The sequence below is a fragment of the Crotalus tigris genome, unplaced genomic scaffold, assembly GCF_016545835.1.
Source record: "Crotalus tigris isolate CLP2741 ecotype Arizona unplaced genomic scaffold, ASM1654583v1 scf7180000024298.760630, whole genome shotgun sequence".
NCBI lineage: Eukaryota > Metazoa > Chordata > Lepidosauria > Squamata > Viperidae > Crotalus > Crotalus tigris.
Window position 1 is genome coordinate 440,918 of NW_024100471.1, and position 15,029 is coordinate 455,946.

Here is a 15,029-nt window from a genome sequence, read left to right on the forward strand (position 1 = left end):
GGGGGGCGGGGAGCAACCAGGAACCCCCCCCCAGGGCCTTTCCTGAACAGCATAAACAGAACAGACTTGGGGGAGGGGGCAAGTAAGTGCCAGGTCTCCCAGAAGCCCCTCTGAATGGAGATGGCACTGGTCAACCACCTCTGCCAAGAGTGGACTGGACTTGGTGCGAAGCCCACCCAGCTGGGGGCATCCTGCATCCCCCGGCCCGGCACCCTCCCTCACCACGGCCGAGTCCAGCATCTTCTGCTCAAATTCCGCACGGGCCGCGTTGTACTTCTCCACGGTGCGTCGCAGGGCGTCCACGGCCTTTCGGGACTTCAGTTCCGCCTTGGTGGGGGGCACACGGGGGGCATAGTCACGGCAAGGCCCCGCCCTCTGAGCCCCCCCAACACCCTGCCCTCCTTTCCCTCCGTCCAGGGAGCCAGAGAAGCCGATCCAAAGGCACCGTGGCTGTCCGCAACCGTTCCCCCGGGGGTCCCAGGAGGAGGAGGGCTGCAGGGCAGGACCCCCCCTCCCACTGACCTTGTCCATCTCCTTCTGGCTGGCCCCCTCCCTGCGGAGCCTCTCCAGCTCCTGGCATCGGCTCTGGAAGGCCTCCCTGGCCTTGGGCAGGTGCTGGGCGGCCCCCTGGAGCTGCTGGACGGCCTCCAGCGTCCCGGCCACTTCGTCCTTTGACTGACCGGAGGAGAGAAGCAGAACTCACGGCCCTTCCCCAGACTTCTGGCTTGGGACCCCGCCCAGCCCCCGCTGGGACCCCAGAGAGCCCAGGGCTCATTCCCTGGGGGGGAGGCCCAGAAGGGGATATGTCACCCCCCACCCCGGTCTCTGGGGAACTCAGCCAGGGGGTCTGTGTGTCACCTTTCTGTGGGCTCGCAGCTGCTCTTCCCCATAGCGGCCGATCTCCTTGATGAGATCTTGCAGCTTCTTCACCAGCTCAGCGTGGCACAGCGCCAGCTTGTCCGAGGAGATGCGGAAGACCTCCCAGAGGGGGGCAAAGGTCCTGGGGGGCACACGGGCAGCGCCTGAGCCCCGACATCCTCCAGAGGGGTCTTCAGCCCCCCACCCCACTCCCCCATAGAACCCACCTGCTCAAACGCCAGGGCCCTCGCCCTGCGGGCTGCCCAGGAGGGCAACGGTGCCCATGGGGGGGCCCAAAGGGCCCGGGGCCAGAGGCTCCCTCCCCACAGGCCACCGCAGCCCCACGGCCTCCCCACCCACCTGTTCTCCAGGCAGCCCCCTCCCCCCAAAAGCGGCAGGCCCTCACCCCAGCTGGGTGCTGTTGCCGGCCATCTTGGACATCTTGACCATGGACTTGGCGTAGGCCTCCTCGACAGCCGCCCTGGCCAGGAGAGAGACAGAAAGGCCCCACCGTCACCCCTGTCCCAGGAGAGGCTCTCCGAAGGACTGGCCCATCTTCCAGGCACCCCAGAGCCCATGCTTCCCCGCTCCCACTGGCAGACGGGGCAGGGCCTTCCTTGGACCAGCCTGTCGGGCATCCCCTGCCTGGCACCCGCATTTTAGAGCATATCCCTGCTGGGTGAGTGGCTGGTCACAAGCAATCTATGGACCTAGGACTTGAAACCGCCTCCGTCTCTCCTTCCTGCCCAATCGACCAGCCCCATGGGCTCCGTTACCCTCCCCGTCTCCGCAGGTTTCTGCTCAAATGACTTGGCATTGGAGGCTGGGCCCCCTTTCCCTGGGCATCGGGGCAGTTTGAACTCTGGCACGGATGAAGGAAAGGCAAGTTAAAATATTGTTATTCCTCCACTTTGGAAGGAAAAAACAGGCCAGACCTCCCTGTGCAGAGCAGCCCTGCAGGGAAGCCCCAAATCCTCTCTCGCAGGGGTCTCCAACCTTGGGAACTTTATGACGTGTGGACTACAACTCCGAGAATTCCCCAGCCCACATGCGCTGGCAGGGGAATTCTGGGAGTGAGGTCCACATGTGTTAAAGCCACACATCTTAGAGGCCCCTGCTGTTTTGAACCACTATACAAGCAGATTTGCACTTTGCACACGCTCCGGTCAGCTCCCACATCCTGAAGTAAAGTTACTCCATTCTGATTTCAGCAGAGAAGCCTCCAGGGGGTGGGGTGGGGGGGTGACACTCGGCAGGAATTCCCAGGAGGAGACTTGAACCCGGGTCCCCCAGTTCCCAGCCTGTGCCACTGATTCAAGCAGAGCGGCCAGGCCTGATGGGGTCAGCAAAGAGCCACAGCTCCCTCTGGTGGGCAAGAAGAGGAACTCCTCGGCCAGTAAGGTCTGGCTCTCAGGAGGGGAGGGAAACCAGCCAGGTGGAGTTGGGGGGTGGTCTTCCTAGCCAGCCCTCCCCCCCAGGCCCTCAGCCCCATGGACCACCAGATCCAGGAGTTGCTGGAGGCATCCAGAGAGGCCTGGCAATGTGTCTCTGTGAGTTACGCTCTGAAGAGCTTCTGGTTTACAAGGTAACTGGGCTGCCCCTAAGTCCACCAGACACACACACACACACACACACACACACACACACACACAGAGAGAGAGGGGGGGGGAGAGAGAAACACACACTCCAGTGCCCAATGCCTTCCTCCAGCACCCGGAAGCGAATTCTGCTGCTTTCCTGGGCTGCCAGGTGGTTTTTCTTTCCTTTTGCACCTGCAGCTACAGACTCTTGCAAAGGGGGCAGAAGCACATGAGTCGGGGGCTGCCTATGGCCCCCGACTCCGGTTTTGCAACTGGATTCTGCTACTCATTTTTTGCTCTCTCTCCAGAAATAAGCCAAAAAGGGGTACAGCTAATTCTTGACTTAAAACCGTTGGTTTAATGATCACCGATGCCACTGGAAAAAGTGATCTGCAGCTGGTCCTGGCAGCGGCTCTCCCAGGGATCGGGCGGTCCGAAGGGGGCTGCCTGGCAACCAGCAGGCATTTGCGGGCGGCTGCAGCACCTCGAGGCCACCTGGTGACCCCCAGAAGCCTCCCCAACTGGCTTCAGGCAAGCAAAGTCAACGGGGGAAGTTGGATTCGCTTAATGACTGTGTGATTCACTTAACAACTGCAAGGTTTCAATAACCAAGATGGTGAAATCAGGCAACCGCCTTCCTTGTTTAGCCACAGAAATTTTGATCCCAAATACATTCAAAGCGAGAAACGCCAGTCATCCACCTGACCAGGTTAGGAAAAAACCCAACTTCCCTTTGCAGAAAAGAAACTTCCCCAAAGGAGGGAGGAAGGAAGCCGGGGCTAAAAACACTTCCCTCCCTGCCGCCTGCGGTTGCCCTCCCAGCCTGCCCAGCCCTGCAGGCCCAGAGGCTGGAAAAACAGGCAGCCCCACGCAGGCAAAGCTGCCCCCCCAAGAAAGCAGGGCCGGGGTTCACACACCCCCTCCCTAAAAAATCTCTCAGCAGCTCAGCTCCCCTTTTCTTCCGGATTCATCCAGCCGCTCTCCTCCCATCCCCCTGGGGTTTTCTCAGTTGCCAGGAACTCACTCGGGGGCTGCTGCTGGCAAGCCTTGAACTCAGCTCCCGGGACTCAGGGATTTGAGGTGGGGCCACTCTGTCCCCGGGGCCCCCCACAGCTCAAGGGCAGATTTAGCCCTTTCCCCCCTCTGCCGTTTGGGTCTCAAAAACCCCCATGTCTGTCAGGGAGTTCCCAGCCCTTGGCTCAGGGCCGTCCCGACAATGGACGGGGCTCTGTGGTTTTCCTCAAGAAAGGAAGAAAAACCCAGCTGCCTTTTGGAAAAACACCTTTGGGCTTATTGCTTCACAAAAGCGGCTTCGACAGACGGCTGCATAAAAGTTCTGATTGGGACGTTGCTGTTTTCTACTGTGCTAAAGAGAGTTGGTGCCTGTTTCTTTTCTTTTCCCTCCCTCTTTTTTTTACTTTTCTACTACTTTTTAAATATTTCTTTGTGTTTTATATTTTGACAAATCATTATTATTAAAAAAAAAGAATGAAAAGGAGAGAGGGGGGGGAGACCCAGATATTCTGGAGCGGCTCTAAAAAATAAACACTGCACAGAAATCCAGAGGAGGGGGCGGGGTTGTTGTGGTCGGGGAGGGGGTGGAACCCAGACAAGGGATGCTCTCTTGGTATTAGTGCCCCCCCCCCGACCCTTTGGCAGTCAGCCCCCACCCCGCCACTAAATTGCACAGGGAAAACCAAGAAGCCTCCAGGTCCGCGGGAGAACAACTCCTGAATGTGCAGCCAGCATTCTGGGGGATGTAGTACAAAACCCAGAGGGCTGTGGGATGGACACGCTCCACCCCTCCCGGGGGCTGGAAGGGGGCGGGGCAAAGGGGAGGGGGAGAGGGCGAAGGGGCGCAGCCTGCCCTACCTCTCCCGCACAAAGTCCGCCAGCTCCTTGGCCGAGATTTGCCCATGTTTCATGTTGTGATAGAGGACATCGAAACCCTGGTTCTTCTCTCCCTGTGGGGGAACCCAGAAAAGAAAGTGAGGGGGGGCACACTGGGATCGGGGGTCTTCCCAGCTTGCCCCGGTGGCCCCACCACCACCAGGCCCCTCCCAAGGCTGAGCTCTCCACCAATCTGCAGGCAAGCAACAGGGGCAGCTGCCCAGGCCCAGGGGCTGCGGGGGGGGGGACAGGAAGAAAACCCCCCCCCAGACCACTGATGGAGCACGGCTGGCTGGGGAATTCTGGGAGTCAGAGTCCGTGCACCTTCCAGCTGCCAAGGCTGAGGGACCCCATGCAGAGGTCGGGCTGCCCACCCCCCAAGCTCTGTGTGACTACAAGTGCCCCCTTCCCCAGCTATTAGCCAAGAGGGAAGGCGTGATTTGGGGGTGGGCTGCCAAACAGTAAGGGGGGGATCTCCCTCCCCAGAGATTTCAAGAGGGAGCTTGAGCGTGGGGTTTCTGCTCCTCTTTAAGAATTTGGGGGGGCCCAGGACCACCGCAATAGGTACCCCACTGTTATCAGCCACTTCCCAAGGACACCCTAACAGAAAGAGGCTGGGTGGGGGGGGCTGAGGGGCTGGGAGGGTCTTCTGCACATTCAGAGAGCTGGCATGGGGTGACTTCCCCCAAGCCCCCACAGAGGCCTACCCCACGGCCCCAGCCCTGCCTTCCCCTCCCCAGAGCAGCCAGACTGGGGCCTCCATGCCAGCCAGCTCCAGCCACTCGGCAAAGGTCACTGCTGTGGCACCACAGGGCAGGGAGCCCAGGCAGCACCTGCTGGGTGCCCCGGAAGTGGGCAGGGCGGGCACAGGCGGTGGGCACAGCCAGGTTCCTGGAGACTCCGGGGCCAAGGGCCGAATCGGGGCTGTTTTGGCCAGTTAAAGGTGAAAGGCATGCAACGGGGGGGGGGAGGGCGAGAGCAGCTCCTGCCCGCTGGGCATCAGGGCTGTTCTTGGGGTGCTTCCCTGAGGAAGAGGAGCAGAACTCCCAGTCCGGAGATGAGCACCAAATTCCCCAATTCCCAAGGAAAATTGGAGCCAAAATGCCGTCTTGGAATATGGAAAAAAGCTTCCCAGCGCAGCCTGGACCTCCCCCGCCCACGGGAGGGAAGGGGCCTCAGCCACCCCAGGTTGGCAGGTGGGGGGGTGCTCGCACACCAGCCGATCCAAGCCCCCACCCAGCCTGGGGGCAGGCAGAGCAAGGGAGCCCCCCACTCTCTCAGTTGAGGCCAGGTCACCCCCCCAACGTGGGGGGTTCAGGGCTGGGGCCACTGAAGTCATGCAAGCAATGCCCCCCCCTCCCAACATGGCTCACTTCCTGCCCCAAGTCAGGTGCCCTCCCCTCCCAGGCCCTGCCTGCCCCGCTCCCTCTCTCCCATTTTCCTGCCAGCCACTTTTGGTGACGGGGGCTCCAAGGATGAGGCTCCGGGTGCAAATCAGCCCATGTGGACTCAATTTGCTTTCCAGTTGATCGGCGTCCTTTCTCACAGGGGGGCCCCAACCAGGCAGAGCAGAGCAGGAGGGTGAGCCCCCTACCCGATTCCCCGGACACAGCCCAGGACTGGCTCGGCTGCTGACCAACCTGGCACTTTTGCCGTTCCAACTGCCCCCTCCCTCCCCCCCCTGCCTGCCTTTGCTTCTCCCTTCCCAAAGGGAGAGTGAAAACCTTCCCCCTCCCCCTCCGCCCTCCCTCGCCTTCCTCTGGGGCCTCTTTCTATTTCCTTTTTCTGAAAAGTCCCAGACTGGCCACCGTGATTATCAGAAAAGGGTTTTCTTCCCATCAGTGAGAACTAGAAACTTGCTTGAGGCCCCTGCACGAGGCTCTGTGGGGCACAGGATGTGGGGAGAGTTTCGGAGCCCAGGCGGCCTCCGGGCGTGGCGTGGCACCCCACGTGGCGATGGAGGGCCCTCCCTCCCTCAGGGCGGGGGCTGCCCACAGCTGCCTTCCTGGGCCTGGAGGCTGCCCTAGGCGGGTGGGGCCGCCCTGCTGTGGCTCCACGAGACCCCCACGAGGGCCCCCTTTTCCCCTCGGGAGGAGAGGGAGCTTTCCAGGCAGCCACGAGCAGGCCCCCCGAGAGGATCCGCAGCCCTGCATAGGGCTGGAGGGGGGGCACAGCCCAGTCCCTCCAGCCAGCAATCGGGGTCTGTGCCAGTCACGACACGCCAAACCCCACTTGCTGAAGTGCAGCAGGCCAGCCTCGCCAGGGCTTTGGGGTCTGCCGGGGCCCAACTTCCTCCCCATGGCCTCCCCAGCTCAGTTTGCCCCCCCTTCACTGGCCTTGGCACTGCCAGCCGGGGGCACCAGCTGCTGTGGGAGGGCAGAAAAGCAGGGGGGGCACAAAGACGAGGGGGGCTCCTTACCCAGAAGTGCTCCGCAAAGTAAGACATGGTGGGGGTGGGGCGGTCTGGCCTCTCTCAGCTCCTGGGAACCTGGGGGAGGAAGACTTGGGTGAGGCCGGGGGTCTGCAAGGAGGGAGCCCAGAAGTGCACCAGCCCCCCCCCGGGGCCCCCAAGGCAAAGCAGCCAGGGCAGGGAGACCCAGTGGGCTGCTGCTAGGATGTTGCAGGATCACCCCAGGCCTCCTGCCCCCCCCCCCGCCCAGGCAGAGCCCCCTCCCCAGAGCCCACCCGCTGAAGGGGGACCGCTGCTGGTGGAGGGTTCAGAGGAGGCCCACCCATCTACGTCCAGGGGGCTGCAACATCCCACCCCCATACTCTGCCCCTCCCCCTTCTCACCCACCCCCCTGCACCCGTCCTTGCTCCTCTGGGGCCCCCTTCTCCCGGGGCATCTCAAGGCCTCCGAGGGCCCTTATGGCTGCAATCGGTGGCCAGGGAGAAGCAGGGCGGGGGGGGGGGGCTGGCCTAGCATCCCCGCTTCCATGGTTCCACCTCCTGCCACAGGAAAGGGCGCAGAGGCAGCCCGTTGGGCCTCAGCGCCCGATCCTTCCCTCACCCCTCCCCCGGCTCCCCCTGGGCACCCTAGCGGGCCACCACCTACAGTCGGGGGGGCCGTTACTGGGGTTGCACCCCCACCTGGCAATGCAGGCGGGAGCAAAAACAGGAAGTACTCGGAAGACGCCATCTTGTTTTTTTCCACTTTAAATGGGGGGTGGCATCTTTGTGTCCCCCAGCCGCCCCTCCCCCACCCCGTGTCTTCCAAGCGTGGCTGGCAGTGCCATCCTGGTTTGGCCCCCTCCGCCCCCCCCCGGCCTCGAGGGAGGGGGCTTTGACTACTCGCCTGCGGCTGGGTCATGCTCTCGCCGGCAGCTGGCAGAAACCGACCGGACCGTCTCCCTGGGGGGGCAGAGAGGAAAGGGGGGGCAGCCAGGTGGGGGCTGAAAAGCCACTTCCTGAGAGTGGTGTTTCCTCCTTCCGCTTTGCAGCTGCCCCGTGGGCTCCCCTCCCCGTGGGCTCCCCCCCTCAGCCCCCCAGCCCCTGGATGGGGAAGGGGGGGGCTTTGCTCAACCCTGGGAGGGGCTGAGGCTGGCCTGGGGTGGCACTCTGTCAGAAGCTCTTTTTCATTATTTTGGTTTTTTTATCCCGTCTTTATTATTTTTATAAACAACTCAAGGCAGCAAATGCATCGAATGCACCTTCCTATTTTCCTCACCACAACAACCCTGTCAGGTGGGACGGGCTGAGGAACAGTGAGAGACCCGGCTTTCATGCCTAAAGCAGGACTAGAACTCCCAGCCACCCACTTTCTAGCCTGGTGCCTTCCCCACTAGACTGGACGGGCTCCGCAGAGGGGCTGCCCTGGAGGCTGTGGCACATGGGTAGTTGTGGCCAGCCTCTTTTGGCCTCTCTGGGAGGGCGATGCCTTTCCGTTGGGTCGGAGGCCTCCCTGTCTCGCCACGTCTCCCATGGGGAGGGGGCTCCTTCTCCGGTTCAAGTGGCCCAGCTGAGGGGGGGAACCCTGTCACAATGAGGGCTGGTCACTTTGCTGCTTCCCCCAAAGGGCAGGGGGGGGGCACAGCAGCAGAGCAATTCCAGGACCGAGGAAGGGGCATTTTACGGGAAGAGGTCAGAAGCCTGTGGGGGAGGGGCAGATGGTCCCTGGCAACGATCCGTCCTCTGCATTTACTCCACCACTCTTTCCACCCGTTTTGTGATTTTTACATTCCTTAATTTTTTAAAAAATCTCTCTTCCCCCTCTGAGCTTCACTGCCCCCCATTGGATCCTGGGGGTGGGGGCGGAAGGCGGCTCAGAGGCCCTTCTGAGAATGCCTGCTGTTGGATACACCCCCATCAATGTGGAGAGACAGATGGACGGAGGGCAGCTGGGTCCATCCAGGGGGGCTGGGGGTCTTTCCATGGCGGCTGCCGGTGGGCACTCCGGGGCCGGACCCCCGTGGCCAGAGAGGAGGAGAGGTCGCCCTTCGCCCTGCGGGGGATCCTCCCAGCCACAAGTTCCCCAAAGGGGGGCGGACCGGCAGCTGCCCCCTTGCTCCCGAGTCGTGGCACATGGGCCCCCAAAGGCAGAGCTGCAGATGGATTCTGCCCCTCCGTTCCCCCCCACCGAAAGGGCCAAGCCAGCGCTCCCATTGGCTGCCTAGGGCACAGGCCCTGGGGGGGCAGCCCCTGCTCTTGGAAACGTAGTCCCCTCCCCACAAAGCGTGCCCACACTGGGTTCTGTGGCTCCCCCTTTGTTTATGCCGACTCCCAGAGATCTGCCTTAAGGCCACGCCACAGCACATCCAAGTCGCTAAAAGAGCAGCACAACAGCACGAGGGAGCCCAAAGGGTGTGTCCGGAGCCTTCCTGAGCCACGAGGGGGGGGGCAGCTTCACCAGGCCACTCAGGGGGGGCTGCCTTCGGGGGGGGCACCTGCCCTGGCAAAGCAGGTAAAGCGCTGCCTGTAGGTAGGTCCACGTAGCCGTCCTCCCTGCAAGGCTGCCCCAAGCAGACCTACACATTGTGCCCGGAAGCCTCCTGGGGACAAGCAGTACTTGCGGGGGGGGAGAGTCTGGGGGCTGTAGCAGCTCTTAAACACCCCCTCTCCCCCCCCAAGCCAGTAGGTGGCGGCTTTCTGCACCCACATCACTCTGGGAGCAGCCCCACGGAAGTGCCCTGTAGGGACAATGGAGGCCAAGCCGAGGGACAGCCGGGCCCCCTTGCTGGGCCCCCAAAGGGCCGGCCACCTGAGGCCACTCCGCCCAACATCTGGAGCATGAAAACAGAATAACAGAGCAGGAAGGGACCTCGGAGGTCTTCTAGTCTGACCCCCCCCCAAGCAGGAGACCCTATGCCGTTGCGGAGAAGCGACTGTCCAGCCTCTGCTTAAACGCCTCCACTGTTGCAACACCCACAAGCCCTGAAGGCAGCTTCTGTTCCACTGGCTAGTTGTCCTCCCTGTCAGGTTAGTTCCCACCCACCCGTGGCTTCTCGTCTTGCCCTCAGGAGGGGGTGGAGGGGGCAGAGAGGGTGCCAGGGATGCCTCTGCCAAGCCACCAGGCCCGTGTTTACATTCTGGGAAAAGAGGAATTCAGAGAGACGGGCACTGAGGGGGGGAGGGCTGGACTAGATGATCTCCAGGATACCCTCCAGGCCTTCATCCCATCGCTTGTCAAAGGCCCAGAAGAGGGAAACGGGGATGGAGGGGGAGGGGCCAGGAGAAGAGCTCTCGGGCAGAGGGGTGCAGCCCCCTTCCCTGGTGGGGGGGAGGTCTTCAGGGGGAGGTTGTGCAGCCTTCAGCCAGAAAAGTGTTAATGGGCTAAAGCTTGCGTGGATTGATTTTAAGTCCCCTCACCAGATTGGATGGGTTTTCCACTTCATGCAAGCAGGAACCAGGCGCCCCAATTGGGGGGGGAGGGTCTGGTTGTGCCCTTTGTGCCACGGTGCCCATTGGGGCAACGCTGCAGCCAACAGCCACGATGCCACCCTCCTGGGCTGCCTCCGGACGCAGCCTGGCACCGCAGCCCCCTCGCTCTCCATGGGCACGGCTCTCCCGCCAGCAGCAGAGGCCAGGGGAGGGGGCGTCAGGCCAGGCCACCGAGAACGCCACGTGAATCAGGGCCGGCGGCACAAGAGGCCCATTCTGGAGAGCGTCCTTGTTCCCTGGACGGTCCTGCCCGAAGGGAGGACCACGGAGAGGAAGGGCCCCCTTGAAAGGCTGCTGTCTGGCAACCCCTGGCCAAACGGAGGCGCTCCGAGGGGCCCCGGGGCCGATTCAGAGCAAGGGGGCATGCAGGGTGTCTGGCCGGGGCCTCCTGCCACCCCCACCCCCCCAGGCTCCTCAGCCGTGGAGGAGAAGTGCCACCAAACCTGGAAGGTCAGCGGGTTGATGCCACGGCTCCTCTGGGTTTTGTCCACTGGAGGCTGCCACAAACCGTGGCTCAGGGGCCACAGTCTCTCTGTCCTGCCGACCGGCTCCCTCTCGGTGGGTACCTCTTCCTGTCACCAGGCAGAGGCTGGGACGGGTGGGGGGGGGGCGAGGACGGCTGAAGGGTGGCTCTGGGTGCAGCTGGGCCTTCCCCCCCCGCCCAGACAGGCAGCCGTGGCCAAAGGCTCTCTAAGCAACACTTCCTCCCAGGGATGCACTGGACTCATTGCTGGGTGGGCAGAGCTGTGGGGGGGGGCAGAGGGCAAAAGCCTGGCCCAGCACTTGCAGCCGCACAGCACCCCCCCCCAATGGAGACGCAGCAATGGGAGGGGCACCGTCTCCACCCAGCCAGAAGAGCCCAGAAGCTAAGCAATGCTCCAATGCAGAAGCAATGGTGGCCCTCCTTCTCCACCCCCCCTTCACCTCCATCCATGGGGCCAAGCAGGAGTTTCACCCCCCCACACACACACACAAAACCTGACTCAGAGACAGTTGGGGGGGGGCTGCTCCAGTGCTGCTCAAAGTTTCCGATGGAGGAGAACTCACAAGCTCCCCGGAGGAGGAGGGGGGGGGGCTCCAGGAGAAGCAGTCAGGCCCAGAGGGGCTTTTTGAGGGCAGCTACTCCCTCCTGCCAGACCTCCAGAGCAGACTGTCCCTGCACATGGAGGCTCTGCTAATCAGCCCCTCTCGCTAAGCCCTAAGTGTCCTTCAGGGTGCAAAGGGCACTTTCTGGCCTGGCCTGTCTGGCAGCTCCTTCCCTCCCTCCCTCCCTCCCTCTGGGCCTGTTTCCAACATGTGGCATGTTACGCATCCACAACACACAACTCCGTTTCCAGCACAAAAAGCCCCCACTCTCCTAAACTAAGCATCTCCAAGGCAGCAGAAGGACTTTCCAGATGAAAGAACCGGGAAGGGCCCCTCCCTTGCCCGACCCGGCGGCCAGCAGCCGCCCCCCCCCCGGCAAGCGCCCCAAAGCTGGCGGTGCCGACTGCGGCCCCGGCCCCTCCGAGGGAGCCAACGAGGGGCCGGATGCCCCCCACCGCCCGGCCCCGAGCCTCCTCTGCAGGCCGATCCGGCGTCTAAAGTCCCCTCTTATCTCCCCGGCCGGACCTTTGGCTGGACACGCGGCAGCCCCCCGTCCCTCGGCACGGCCCCCCCGCCCAGGCGGCTTCTCCCTCAGGGGCGGGGGAGGGCCAAGCTCTGCGCAGGACCCCCGCCCCAGTCCTGCCCAGGCACCTGCAGCGGAGGCCTCCCCGCCCGCCGAGGGGCAGCCCAGCCGAGCCGAGCCGGGCTTCCCGGCAGTACCAACCAGCCCCGGGCAGCACCACCACACCCGCTCGGGCCTACCGCTCCCTCCCGCCCGAGCCCACTCCCGGAATCGGGGCCGCGATGCCGAACCCTCCCCCCCCCCGCAAGGCGAGGCGGGCTGGCAGCAGGTCCGCAAAGGAGGCTTTGCAGCGCCATCGGCATAAAAGCGGCGCCCACGGGGGGGGCAGAAACAGCCCCCTCGGAAAGGCTCCGAGCCCCGATGGCGCGAGATCCAGCCCCCCCCCCAGGCGGCGCAGGTAGGGAAGCCTCTGCGGGGGGGTCAAGGAGCGGAGCCCTCCGCCCGGAGGCAACAGCCGCCCCCCCGCCGCTCGGACCAGCCTCCCCAGAATGAGCGGCCCCTCCCGGCGCTCCCCGCACTGGGCGCTGCAATAAACAGGCGGCCAGGAGCGGCCGCGCGCGCTTCCCCCTCCGTCCTCCCCCCCCCGCTTTGGGGGGGCGCAGGATCCCCCCTCCCCCTCTGCCCGGGAGAGGCCGGGGCGGGCGGGGCCGGGGGGCGCACTGACCTTCCGCGCTCCTCCGCATCGCGCACCTGCCTCGCCCGCCTCCGCCGCCCGAAGACCCCCCCGCGGAGGAGGGGAGGGCGCGGGGCGGGGCTTGCGCGGCCTAGGCGGGGGCAGAAGGAAGAGAGGCTCGGCCCGGATTGGTTGGCGCGCGGGCCGCGGAGCTCCGGCTCCTCTCCCCCCCCCCGGGGCTCATTTGCATCTTTAAAGCGGCAGAGCTTGCCTTTCTCCGGGCAGCCGCGGCGCAGCGCGATCCTCGCGGCCGCTGGGCGGGCACGGGAAGGGGCGCAACCCCAAGAGAGCCGGCCCGGGACTTTCCCTGCAGCGCGGCCGAGGTCCGGCCGGACGGAGCGGCTCTCAGGCGGATCCGGCCGGGTCAGCCGCGCAACGGGGCTCCGGATCGCCCCGCGCAAGCCTCCCCTCCAGGGGCTGCTGCGACCCCCGCGAGATCCGCGCCGTCTCTTGGGGGCATCGCGCCCGGCCGCTCCCCGGCCCCCGTTGTCCCGCGATGGGGCTGCGGCTGCCCTCGCCGGGGTCAGGATGGGGCGGGGGAGCAGCGCTGGCTGCGGAAGGGGGGCCGGCTCCCCGGACGCCCTCAGTGGCCCTTCCCGCCGCGGCCCGCCCCTGCCTGGGGTGCTCCTCCGTGGGGTCCCCGCAGGGAAAGGACAGCCTGTCCCGAGCGATTGTCCTGGCTAGCCTCACCCGCGGATGCCGGGAGTCTCTCCAGGCGCCCCACCCGGCATCGATTTGCGACGGGTCCCAGGAGAAAAGCAGGCCGGGCTTCGTAGGGAGGGGGTAGTCTCACCCACCCGGCACCCTAGCCCCCCCTCACCTGGGGCCCCGTTCCCATTGCTCCCTTACAGAACGTCCGAGTCCCCCCCCAATCCTCATTTCGATGCGCCCCTCCCCCAGGGGGTCCCCTAGGCTTCGGCTTAGTGCACCAGCGATGCTTCCCAAACAGTATCTTTTCTAGGCAGTTGCTATGACAACACTACTCCGTCCTTCGATCTTCCCCGTTGTGCAACCAATGACAACGGAGCCAGCCGATTCCGGGGGGGGGGGTGCAGATGGGATCTATCAGGGATTTGCCCTCCTGCCCGGAGCAACGGTGCCAGCCTCAGCTGGGAGTCCCACAGCAGAGTTCCTCCTCAACGGGAGCCCCTCCCCCACTCTTCCGGGTGGTCTCCACTGCCTGACAGTGCCTGCTACTCCGGCAGGAACGCTCATCTCCGGCCGGCTCCAGGCAGACCTTGCTGGGCCACCCCTCAGGAGGGCCGCTGGGCTTCCTGGTTAAAGAAGACAAGGGGGCCTGCTCCCCCCCCATGACATCCCTCCTGTCTGGCCTCCCTCCACTGCCCCCCTCAGCACATGCAGGACCCTTGGTGCCTCCCCCCAACTGGCTTCATTGGCTGGCCTCACCCTTTGCCATCTCAGGTCTCTTTGGCCATCCCTAACAACAATAGAGTTGGACAGGAACCTCAGAGGTCCTCTAGTCCAGCCCCCCCCTGCTCAGGCAGGAAATCCTATACCCATTTCGGATAAATGGCTGTCCAGTCTCTTCTTAAAGACTTTAGAGTGTTCACAGCTTCTGGAGGCAGGCTGTTCCACTGGTGAATTGTTCTGTCAGGAAGTTTCTCCTTAGTTCTAGGTTGCTTCTCTCCTTGATGAGTTTCCATCCGTTGCTTCTTGTCCTGGCTTCAGGCGCTTTGGAGAACAGCTTGACTCCCTCTTCTTTGGGGCAGCCCCTGAGATATCATGTCCCCCCTCGTCCTTCTCTTCGTTAAACTAGACATACCAAATTCTAGCAACCGTTCCTTGTATGTTTTAGCCTCCAGTACCCTCATCATCTTTGTTGCTCTTCTCTGTACTCTTTCTAGAGTCTCAACATCTTTTTTACATCGTGGTGACCAAAACTGGATGCCGTATTCCAAGTGTGGCCTTACCAAGGCCTTGTAAAGTGGTATTAACACTCCACGTGATCTTGATTCTATCCGTTAATGCAGCCCAGCACTGTGTTGGTCTTTTTGGCAGCTGCAGCACACGCTGGCTCCTATTTAGGTGATTGTCTACGAGGACTCTTGAGGTCCCTCTCACAGTTGCTACTATTGAGCAAGGTACCCCCTATACTATACCTGTGCGTTTGGTGTTTTTTGCCTAAATTGCTTTTTTCACCGTTGAATTTCATTTTGTTAGATAGTGCCCAGGTTGCTTCTCTCCTTGATGAGTTTCCATCAGTTGCTTCTTGTGCTGCCTTCAGGCTTTGGACAAGAGCTTGACTCCCTCTTCTTTGGGGCAGCCCCTCAAATATTGGAAGACTATCATATCTCCCCTCTTCCTTAGGCTAGACATATCTCTGTTGGACCCCCCTTGCTGGCTGCTTCACACCCTCTGGCTGTCCAGGGAAAGGGGGCCCCAGCCCGGGGCCATAGCCTCCATTGCTCGGTGCCCCACAGCACAGCTTGACCTCCGCAGGGCCATCCACATACTCCAAATG

At 63.1% G+C, this 15,029-nt stretch overlaps 1 protein-coding gene across 2 annotated transcripts in view; it reads right to left on the bottom strand.

Moving 5' to 3' along the window:
- The window catches only part of FCHO1 (FCH and mu domain containing endocytic adaptor 1), a 28,195-nt gene extending 15,575 nt beyond the window's left edge, over positions 1-12,620 (bottom strand). For both annotated transcript variants that reach the window (XM_039324426.1, XM_039324427.1), the window contains exons 1-8: positions 12,539-12,620; positions 7,624-7,679; positions 6,748-6,816; positions 4,311-4,402; positions 1,265-1,339; positions 859-1,000; positions 523-675; positions 223-327 (exon numbers count right to left, since the gene is read on the bottom strand). In XM_039324426.1, coding sequence (XP_039180360.1) covers positions 223-327; positions 523-675; positions 859-1,000; positions 1,265-1,339; positions 4,311-4,402; positions 6,748-6,774 — 594 coding nt within the window. In that variant the 5' untranslated portion in view covers positions 6,775-6,816; positions 7,624-7,679; positions 12,539-12,620. The remainder of the gene's footprint in view (positions 1-222; positions 328-522; positions 676-858; positions 1,001-1,264; positions 1,340-4,310; positions 4,403-6,747; positions 6,817-7,623; positions 7,680-12,538) is intronic.
- Between the last annotated feature and the right edge of the window lie 2,409 nt (positions 12,621-15,029).